General features: G+C 37.7%; 1 protein-coding gene across 1 annotated transcript; it reads left to right on the forward strand.

The window, feature by feature from the left end:
• Positions 1-223: 223 nt before the first annotated feature.
• Positions 224-7,234, forward strand: LOC145778436 (queuosine-tRNA galactosyltransferase-like). Its single transcript, XM_082589914.1, has 5 exons — positions 224-513; positions 3,578-3,729; positions 4,240-6,035; positions 6,379-6,463; positions 6,548-7,234. The coding sequence occupies exons 1-3, from the start codon at positions 267-269 to the stop codon at positions 4,900-4,902; spliced, it is 1,062 nt and encodes a 353-aa protein (XP_082446040.1). The 5' UTR covers positions 224-266; the 3' UTR covers positions 4,903-6,035; positions 6,379-6,463; positions 6,548-7,234.
• The last annotated feature ends 4,048 nt before the right edge of the window (positions 7,235-11,282 follow it).

Here is an 11,282-nt window from a genome sequence, read left to right on the forward strand (position 1 = left end):
TTATTTGCCTACTGTGCTAATACTGGTATGTAGGGTTTCAAATTGAAACCCTACATACCAGTACTAGCACAGTAGGTTTCAAATGTTGACTTAGTGACCTTTGTTGCTATCCATGCTGCATGAAGTGAAGTTTCTGTTTTTAGTTAAACTGTGTTCTGTAAACATCAAATCACCTAACCTGTTGTTTATTGCAATAGCCATAAGGGGAGTAGGTGTAATAAAACTAGTCTAGTAAGGCTATTTACTTGAACAGTATTTTGTCTACAATGCAGCAACAAGTTCCTTTAGTATCCATTATACTACCTGTTCATAACGAAGAATTGTACATTGAGCAATGTTTGCACTCAGTTCAGGAGCAAACCTATTGTGGCAATATGGAATTATGCATATTTGATGATGCTTCTACTGATGAGTCAATGAAAAAGATTGATTTGTGTAAACCACAGCTTAGCAAACGGAATGTGAATGTTATTGTATGCACTGACAATAACTCAACATTAAAACTTCCCAAAGGTACGAACATAAATCAAACAAATTCTAGCCTATCACTTTTACACCGAATCAATGAATTTGTAAAGTAAAAAGTTGCTAACAATGCTTGCTTACCATATCTAGTTTTACATTGCATGTGACTAGGCTATTGTTATTCCAAATTTTGTGTATAATTACATGGTTTTGTAGTGAGGTTGTAAATGTATAATCATTGTAGAGTCATGCATATTTTGTGGCAACTATGATGTTTGCCTGAGTTAATGAAACTGCCTTTGTGACTTAGTCAACAGGTACCGGTAGTCAGCCGTGGCCGAGTGGTTAGCGCGTTGGGCTCGCAGTCAAGAGCCTGCATGTTCGACTCCAGCCACCCGCACTTGCTGTTGTTTCTCTGGGCAAGAAACTTAACGATAATTGCCTCTACCTAGTGATCGATTTCGAGTAATGGGTAGTACCAAATTTAAGTCATAAGTAGAGTAGACAACCGGAAACAGACATTGCCGTCGGCTGCAGCGTGGGTCAGGTGTATGTCGGAAGGCGTACACCGATGCATAGCGCTCAAGTCCGCTTTCCCGCAATGCAGGATAAAGATAAACAAACAAACAGTTGTTTTTTAATGCTTTATGCAAACAGTGGTACTGTATTAGTGTATTACCCTCATGAAAAATATTGTGCTTGCATTGTACCCATGTAAAATATTGCTTAAAAGTACATTTATATATTGCTTAGGCAATTCGATATTTTAATGTGAACATACAAGCAAGCAACAGACTGCACAAATTAGGGTTGTCGGTATTTTACCCGACCCAAAAAAACCCCGGGTGTTTTTTTTCAAAAAACCCACTTAAAAAACCCATAAAAAACCCAGACCTTCATATTTGTCCCATTTTTATCAGAAAATTGAAAAAATGTACCAAAGTACTACAATGTACTTAAAACAAGCTTCAAATTAGGACTTAAGGATGTGATTGTAAAGGAAATTTCCAAGGTTAAATTGAAAACACAGTGGATATTTCTGTACACAAACATCAAGTAATGCCACTTTGTACTACACTAAAACTCATTTATGCAAGAAGGCCTCATACTTAAACCGGGTCTGCTACTATTCGGTGAGAGCCCTATTTGGTGACTTTTTTGAATTGTTTTTTGAAAATTATCGGTTACCATCTAGCCTAATTATCATTTCCGCGTTTACATCGTTTTAACATCGCTAAACGTTGAAATAAGACCCTAACCTGTCACCCTTGCCCCTAAGCCTAACCCCTAACCCTATAACGGCAGTGATAATTAGGCTACGGTACTCAATAATTTAAAAAAAAATCACTGAATAGGGCTCTCACCGAATAGGGAACTCACCGAATCGGACTCACCGAAACGGGCCATTCCGACTTAAACAACCTTAGTGCAGTGCTCTTCAACCTTTTTGTCCGTGGTACACCTTTTTTCAATTTTTAATAACTTCGTATACCTCACAAATAGCAATGTTTAATTGTGCACAAGAAGTAAAAAAAACTAATAATTAATTAATTGTTTGTTAAAGTGATTATAGTAGTCTTGAACCGGGCACAAGAAACTACGCATGCAAAAGTGCAAAAAACGTCAAAATTGAAGATATAATGGCTAGCTTGTTGTTGCATTGTTTCGGCAAGTTGGACATAACGTGGTGTTAGCTCTTTCTGTATTCCTCCCGCATTAAAGAATCAATGTCAAGTATCGAGTTTCGTTTGTTTGACATGATCTCAACAAGACTGGAAAACCCTTCTTCACACAAATAAGTGGTAGGCATCTGCACCAAGACATCAATGGCTTTTTGGGCGAGATTTTTGTATTTGGGAAATTGAAGAAGAGATACCCAACATTCTGTGTAATCCACTTCTCGGAATGAGTATTTTTGATTTAAATCAGCCCGTAGTTCCAATAATTCCTCATCCTCAGTTGGTTCTTCATTAAATGGTTGGATATTCCACGAGTTTGCTTCCAGACATTGGTCGTTATCTTCAGGAAAATACGTAGTCAAATTGTCGGCAAGTAATTTCAGATGACCAACAATAAGGGCAGACAAGTTATCTTCAGTAGAAACGTCCTCAAACTCCCAGCTAGACTCTTTCATGTATTGACTTAATACAGGAAAGTCAATGAAGTTCCTCGACAAAGCATTTTCTTTCCAGAGTGCAATTTTCATCTTCAGCGCATTGATCTTGCTAGTTGACCGAAATATATCACCCCCTCTCCCTTGAAGACTGATATTCACTTGGTTCAAACAATCAAAAATCGACGCCAAGTATGCCAATTTTGCAATCCAGATTATGTCACGAAACTTGGAAGCCCTTGGGTCTCCGTGTTCAGTGTAAAATGCCCCTAATTGTTCGCGAAGTTCAAACACACGGGAAAGAACTTTCCCTCGCGATAGCCACCGTACCTTTGAGTGCCGAATAAGTTTTTTAGAAGAGGAGGTCATTTCATCACAAGCCCGTACTTGCGCATTAATGACGCAACAATCCCAAAGTCAAATACGAACCACACGGCACACGCATCCAAAATGAGCGTATCTGTTTCAAAAGCGCAAAGCCGGTTGGCGAGTAATAACCGCACACCAGTAGGTTCGGTTAAAAGTTTACAAATATGCCAATTGCTGTCTCTGTTGTGACTTCCACTATCACAGATCTAAGCTGGATACCCTTCGTATACCCTTCTCCAGCTGTATACCTTAGTTTTGATCTGGTATACATTTGGGCATATAATATACCCGGTTGAAGAGCACTGCCCTAGTGCATTATTTTATTGAGTTATGCCAGCATGTACTGTGAGGGAGAGGCACTTCATTGGTAAAAAGTAGTATTTGAGGTGAAATAAGCATGAATCTACCTTTTTTGCATCTTTTGTAAATAAAACCCAAAAAAAACATGTGGGTTGGGCTTTTTTAAGAAAAACGGGTTTTTCTCAACCCTGGCACAAATACCTATTGCTTAGAAGAGAATATTTTCCTGGCACCAGTACCAAAAACAAGAACTGGCTTTGGCCTTATTGTTTAACATAGTGTTGCATGTAGTCCAACAGAAGCCTATATAAATTGACCTTATTTATATAGGTTGTGGATATGCAAAGAACGAAGCAGTAAAAAGGAGTAGTGGGCAATACCTATGTTTTCTAGATGCTGATGATGTAATGGCTACAGATCGAGTTGATGTGCAACTTCAAACAGCTTTGACATTGCCAAAAAATACTTTGATTGGTTCTCAGGTATATAATGATGCAAGGTATTAAACAAGGACATCATCAATGTCTTCCCATTTAACTTTAGATTAGACTCTTGGTTGGGATGGTGGAAGTAGTATTCCACTGTCCCTAACTCTTGGTTGTAAGCAGCGTGCATTTTGCTATGGCAGACAAACTTAACATTAAAAGAAAAATTGTTGTTTTGTTGATGGAGCTGCAGTTGGCATAAATACTTTGTAACATTGTAAGTAATTGTGTTGTGGTGTTTACATAGTTTGTGTGTGTACTATAGATTACAAGAATATTTAAAATGCCATCTAATCATTTTATCATTGCCTTAGTTTCACCACTGTTTAATGTTATATTATTTGATACCAATTATTGCACACTTGCAGACATGTTGAGCTCTATTCTTGTCCTTGTATATATACAAATACATATATAAGACTACGTTTTATTTGAAACAGATTGTGTCATTTGCTTTCAAACACACACACGTGAGTTGCGTTTTTTGATTGCGCAACTGTTTTTAAGGTAAAACGGGAACCTCCTGGATCAACACTCCGATACACACGTTGGATCAATCACTTAACGCCATCACAGCTGTATACTCAAGTATACACTTCGCACGGTCCCACAATAGTTATGCCGACATGGTTTTGTCATAGATCAGTGTTTGATTCTGTTGGAGGTTTTCATGAGGGTGGAAAAGGCGTACCAGAAGATTATTTATTTTTTCTCAAGTTCTTGAAATTAAATGGCAATCTTTATCGAATTGATAAGCCGTTATTGGTTTACCGCTACCATCCCGATGCTGCCACATTTTCTGTTAATGAAAATACTATTTGGGATATAAGAATAAAAGAAGTAGAAAAGCATGTACTGTCAAAATGGCCATCGTTTACCATCTGGAACGCTGGGAAACAAGGACGAAAATTTTACAGAGATATCAGTGAAACTAACCGAAGAAAAGTTTTGGCATTTTGTGATGTTGATAAAAAGAAAATTAGCAAGGGATTATACACGTACGAGTTATCAAAAACTACACTTAAGACCCAAGTTCCTATATTGCATTTTCGTGACGCTTCTAAGCCCTTCGTTATATGCGTAAAATTAGATTTGACGAGTGGGATGTTTGAAAAAAATCTTGATTCATTGAATTTAAAAGAAGGTATTGATTATATTCACTTCAGCTAAACTTGATGCGTAGATTCAAATGTACCATATTGCCGTGTAGGTGTGGTACATAGTCAATCCAATTTTATAGAAAGATTTTTATATTTAAAAATAGTGTGAAGCATTCTGGTAGTTTCGCATACCTGTAGAGGCTTTTGACGCAGGACCGGTTACCGAGATTAACAGTGAAATTTTCCGATTGTTGAAGTGTTGTTCCAGGGGAATTATTCCATCCATTAGGTGCCACTGAATGGAGAGTAGTCCTTAGAATGCGTTGTTCTAGCGCACACCCCAAGAGGCGAACCAGCGCCGCTTGATCTTAAAGCTTCTTCGTTCACGAAATCACGCGCTAACCAACTGAGGTATCGGGGCAAACAGTTCCAGATGATAATGTGTAGCCTACTTTACACATTATATAGTATACTATGATAAGTATAAAATGTATATAATGATAAAGTATATAAGGTGTAAGTATATAAAGTGTATATAATGATAAGCAACGTGATTAAATAATCCGACGTTTACTGACATTAAAGCGTGTGTTTAATTATTAATCTCCAGAAAATGCAAAGTTTTTTGTTGCCAGTTATGTCAATAATGTATTATAGCTTGGTTTAAATTACACCATTGGTCGAGAACAATGCCGCATTGTATCCAACCCTCCATACGAGGAAGGAACAAAATGATGATGATGATTAAATTACACCATGTCGCTGAGTACGTACGTTGCAGATGTTACATTACCGTAGTCCCCTTAGAATTGAAAAGGGTTTGAAAAGCTGATGATGGTTTAAATTTTACGGGTTTTGTGCAATTTATTTCCGTCGTAAAATTATGTATTTTACTTTGATTAGGTTTTTCTTGGATTGGTGGAAAAACTAGTCATACGGATACAGTTTGTGTTCATCAAGAGTAGACAAACTTACTGTTACTAACTGTATCCAAGATGTGTAATACAAATGTTTATTTCAGGAATAAAGCTAGTTAAATGAATAGTATAGCGATGGATAAACGCTCATTGTAGCGTACTAGATTTTCAAATAGTGACTTAAAAAGATCATTTTTATGGAAACGGATCGATTACAGTTTGTTCTGAAAAAATTGTGGCAGAAGAAAAAATTGCATGGATTAAAATGTGAAGTAGCATTTAAAATGTAAGTAGATTAATGTCGTGCATTGTGTGTCTTGCGATATAGGCTACTAGCCCACTGCCTTTTAAATACAGTTAGCTTGTCTTAAAGAAAAGCATGTTATTTCCCATCACCCTCGTTTTACTTGAAAAGGAATTTCTGAAGTTGTTGAAATATATATATGTTTGTTCTGCCATGTTGTCTCACAAAGTGACACAAAATATTTCTTGCTGTTCTATACTTAAATCGATTTAGTTGTAACCATTCTAAGAGGGGGTGCGAGAACTGGTTGGTGGTTTCAAGGTGGTGCCAAAAAGGTAAAGAACTACTGCCGCATTCAAGTGCATGTGTTAATATATTGTTGCAGAATAATGGTAAGTCAAGGAGCGGCAGCAGGACAAATCGAGGTCGAGAAAGCGATTTATTCGGCACTTCTTACTACGCATGGATTGGTATGGTAACTTTATAATATATATATGTACTTTTTTTCGGTTTTCTGTCATCTGATGAAGCATTTATACACAATGAACTTGCAGGGCGGAGTCGCAGAGGACTATGAACTAACATCTTACTGCACTCGCAATTCCTCTGGAACTTTGCTGGTGTCAGCAAGCGGATTTAGTAAACTGTGGGCAGCCTTGACTTTGATAAAAGAACTGCCAGAAACTAAATGGAGATGTGGTTTTTGTATTGTTGATTTGAAAATAATAAAGCCGACATGACATAAGTTTTTCAAATAACCCAAACAAAAGTTTGTTTACTTGTGAAGCTGAATTCTTCCAAAATCATCTCAAGACCATTGCGCTTGAGAGATTCTTGCGCGCTTTAAGGTAACAAACTTTCTTGGTAGCAAAACCAAGGCAAGCAATTTTCTGTGGAAACGAAGAACTTATATTTGGGATAGTTTAAAGATCAGTGACGCTAAAAACGATGTTTGCCGCTTACCCATGCGGCGGTTTTGATAATCCCTTCTCCAAGGAAATGGTGTGATATTTCAACAGCCTGAGCTAAGTACCAAAATTACAGATTCGCAAAAGTAGAGAATCGGCTGCAGATCTGACAAGTGAAGAAAAAGTGTGGCCAGATATTTTTTAAATTAAAAAAATATTTTTTTGACATATTTTAAGTATTTCTCGGCAGCGGTTGAGAACTATGTGGCAAGAACTAGTGATGCGGTACTGATGAGCCCAGCCTCATGGGCGAAACACATGTCTATCGCTGAGTTCTTGCCACACTCGATTGCCGAGAAACACATGTTTTTGGAAAAGTTTTGATAGCTAGTGTGGAGGCTACGCTGGTATGGTTAGCGCAACACAATGCTCACTGTTCTATGGTGAGTAGTCAGGTAGTGCTGACGCCAGGAAGATCACTCCTTCCCAACAACTTTTTAGTAGTTGACCAAAACTGTTCTAAAGCTAATCCAAAGCAATTTTATTACTCACTTATCGAACTAATACAATTTTAACCTCCCCAGCGCATAAAACATTACGGTACCTAAAAAATAATTATAGGCTTCAACACTTAAAGAAACTTTATATATGAGTCATTCCATTATAATTCAACAAATGGTGAACACTACCACCTCTTAGATTTTCTTCATTTTTACATATTTAATACATATTTTAGAATAATATTCATAACTGTTGGAATTTTTTTGATACCTTGTATCGTTTTTAAGTTATCGCGATTTAAAATTTCACATTTTTGCCACTAGTGGCGCCATTGTGCGTGGGAACATTTTGGGAAAATGCTCTAAAGTCACCATTTCTTGTCCAATTATGATGAACAAAGTGTCTATTCCCATGTTCTCATGGGTGAGGAATTCAATTATGCTATTAAAATATCAAAAAAACAATTGCTTGATATGAAAATCTTCATGTTAATTTTAAAAAGTTCCTCAAACTTTAAGGCCCCCCCCACTCCCCCATGATTGCATAATTTTTTTTCTGATTGGCTCCATTTTGTAAAGTGATTGTTTAGTTACCAAGAAACTGAAAATCTTTCACTGAACTTTTCTCTAAGTGCTTTTATCACATTGACTGTTAGCATACCCATTGAAAGCTAATGATTGTATTTAAGCTATTTAGGCGAGTAAGAATTGACATAAAAATAGCCGGACCCGGACATTTTTGATAACAACCATTTTTCTTCATAAAAAGATGGGTTACCTGTTTGACATCCCAAATCTAAAATTCGGCAAAATTCGGACGTGGGGAAAGGCCTTTTTCACTGGGGCAATTATTGATCGGCGCGCCATCTAGCGGAAGAAGCATTTATGTATTTTCTGTCGTGCTAATTCCCGAATTTCAAGTGAAACAGGATGATTAACATAGTGTCTAGAATTACCCTTCAGCAAAATAACATATTTTGTTTGCTGAGTGCCTCATGTAACAGAAATTAGGCTCCAATGATAGTGTAAAAGGTGGTCCCATACTTGATTCAAGTGTTGGGTATGAGAAGGTAAGGTCCTCATTGTACTAAGCCTTCGGCACTAAAGATAGTAGGGTGGCCAGTTCCTTTCTCTCGGCCGTCTTTCCTGCAGCAGTTATGCCCACCCAATTTGTTACACCCGAGGTAGAGGTGAGCGGTGTTTATCAACAACCAAGCCGGAAGTCGAACTAGGTTTGCATAATTGGAAAGCCAACGCCTTACCCGTTGTGCCATCCCACAGTGTAGTGGTTGTAAAATTTTACAAAATGCTAATTAACTAAGATGGATTTCGGAAAATCTAATTTCGTCTGTTACAACGTATCTGACGAACATGAAAATTATGGACTAATAAAATTTGGTAAGGATTTATATCTTAAACTTTCACAAAGAAAAGATTTCAGAAAAAGCATAATTAAGGAGTTGGATAACAACTATAACGTCATACCAGCCAAGTCATTAAATCCATTGCATCATCGCCAAAGCTGCACAAAAATACTTAGCCTATCTGAAGAAATAGGTCGTTACATAGGTAGCCATTCTTACGTCGATGCAATGTCGCCAGACTTTTGTTGTCAATTGGCATTTTTATACATCAGGTCACAAGTTCGAGTATTCTCTTGGATGTACTATCATCCTTTGGTCTTTGTGCAAGTTAAGGTCTCAAGTAATAGCGTTTAAACGATCAGCTACTGTAAGCCAAGCAAATGGTGATAATGCGGATGAGGTAGTGGACTCTACAAGTCATCCCGGCTCTTTCTGTCAGTGAGTAGCAGATAACTTCAATTTTAACGAAGATACTCTGACAGGTCATGAACTCGTGATACAACGCATGTGATGGGCATTATAAATTGTCAAACACCAAGAATTGCAACTCGACCACTAGTTATTGAAAAACAACACGTCAGCGCAAATGAACTAGCCTACTGGAATCAGGCAATTTTGGCGATTTAGTCAAGTCGTATACTGCTGCAAAGACAGGTACTTGGAAAGACGTGCGAATCAAGCAGCTGAACGTATCTTCCGTGTTATTTACGCACCATGAATTGCTTGACACTCTATGGCTGTATTCAAACATATTCAATTCTAAGCCAGTACAATGACAAGGGTTCATGGCTAATGTAGTTAAAGGTGAGTTTCAGGTTTTGTCAGTATCATTTATTCCTATGATACCGCTTAATCCCGCAACAGATGAAGCTGTTTACAATACAATGATATTCGTTCAAGACCAAGCGAGACAAATGAGCAATAAGCATGCTTTGTGCACCGTTCACGTTTGACCAACCCCTCTACTTCAGAGCATTCAAAATTAAACTGGACAATTTTGGTATTTTCAAAAATGTTCACTTACGACTTGGTGGTTTTCATCAACTGATGTCCTTTCTCGGAGCAGGGTGCAAACTGATGGAAAAAAGTGGTTTAGATGATTTATGGAAAACTGTGTATGCATCGAAATCTTTGCCAAAAATAATGGAGAAGATTTGTAGGCTACAACGTTTCAGCAGTGCATTATTGCTGACCTACTCGTGTAAATGTGGATAACGTCTTAATTATTGGTAACGATATTATTTGCAAAATATGTAGAAAGAAACTGAAAGAGATTTAGATCTGACCAAGCAAGTACCTTTGCCGTTATGCGAAAAGCCTTAAAATATGGAGATAAAGAGATACACAATACACATGTCATCCACCGAAATCTGTCACAGATTACTGTCTATAGCCTGTTTGCAAGGGTCACTGGAACCGGACAAATTTTCATATGAACTTGCCAATGTTCCACCATCACTTTTCTCAGATGACGGAAGTATACGGAAATCTCAAGACATCTGCATTGTTCAAATACATAATCTTGCAAAATGAGAATATTTTGTGCACTAATTCTCGATTATCTTGTATTTCGATTGTATTTGATGGCTGTGCTTTCATTCACTGACTTTCCTGGCCAAAAGTTAGAGATATGAAAAATTTGCTTGAAATGTTCATTCAATATCTTCTACGCGGGGAAAATACCAATATCAGAGTTGTTTTTGACAATTGTGGTATTGAAACAACCAAAGGAGCAAAGCAAAAGCGCATAAAGCTGACCACATCATTCTTGTCCCGACGTAGCAATTCGCTTAGACACACCCATCCCGGTAAATAAACCCGCGTTTTTATCAAATAAACGTAACAATTTATAAACTTACTCCAAAATAATCTTAGTAGTAGTGGCATTACTGTGGACAAGGCCAAAGGAGAAAGAGACGCTGATGTTGCTATCGTTCGTAAGGTTCTGGAACAACATGAAACCTATGGTCAAGTATAGGCTAACTGTGATGACTGACGATACTGATGTACTCATCCTTTTGCTTTATCACGCACCACGCGGAAACAGCATTTAGGCTAAATGAAAACGTCTAACGCGGAAATTCTGTACAAGAGAGTGTTTTCCATGAATACCGTACTTTGAATTTATTGCGCTACCATTACGCTGTATCCCCAAAATATATATCAGTTGAAAGAATGCCTCCAACAAGTAGAGCATGCTACTTTTACAGCTTTCGTGTGCATCATCAAGTGTCAACATGGCGTCATTTGAAAACTGTGCTGCGTCCTACTTTCTATGGATACAAGGAAACAGCTTCTGGTCTGGTCCCAATAATGACAGATAATGAACGTGCAGTGTGCACCGAAATCCTGTCTGAAAGAAATTAGGTGCAATTGCAGGAGCGCTAAGCGTTTACGCACATCTTGTGGTTGCTCCAAGATAGGCTTTAAATGTAGTATTCAATGTGCTTGTGAAGCTCAGTGTGAAAATTCATCACTTTTAGAGTGTTAGATACCCAAGAGCTGTGAGTGTAGAAG

The sequence above is a fragment of the Aplidium turbinatum genome, chromosome 10, assembly GCF_918807975.1.
Source record: "Aplidium turbinatum chromosome 10, kaAplTurb1.1, whole genome shotgun sequence".
In the NCBI taxonomy this organism is placed as follows: domain Eukaryota; kingdom Metazoa; phylum Chordata; class Ascidiacea; order Aplousobranchia; family Polyclinidae; genus Aplidium; species Aplidium turbinatum.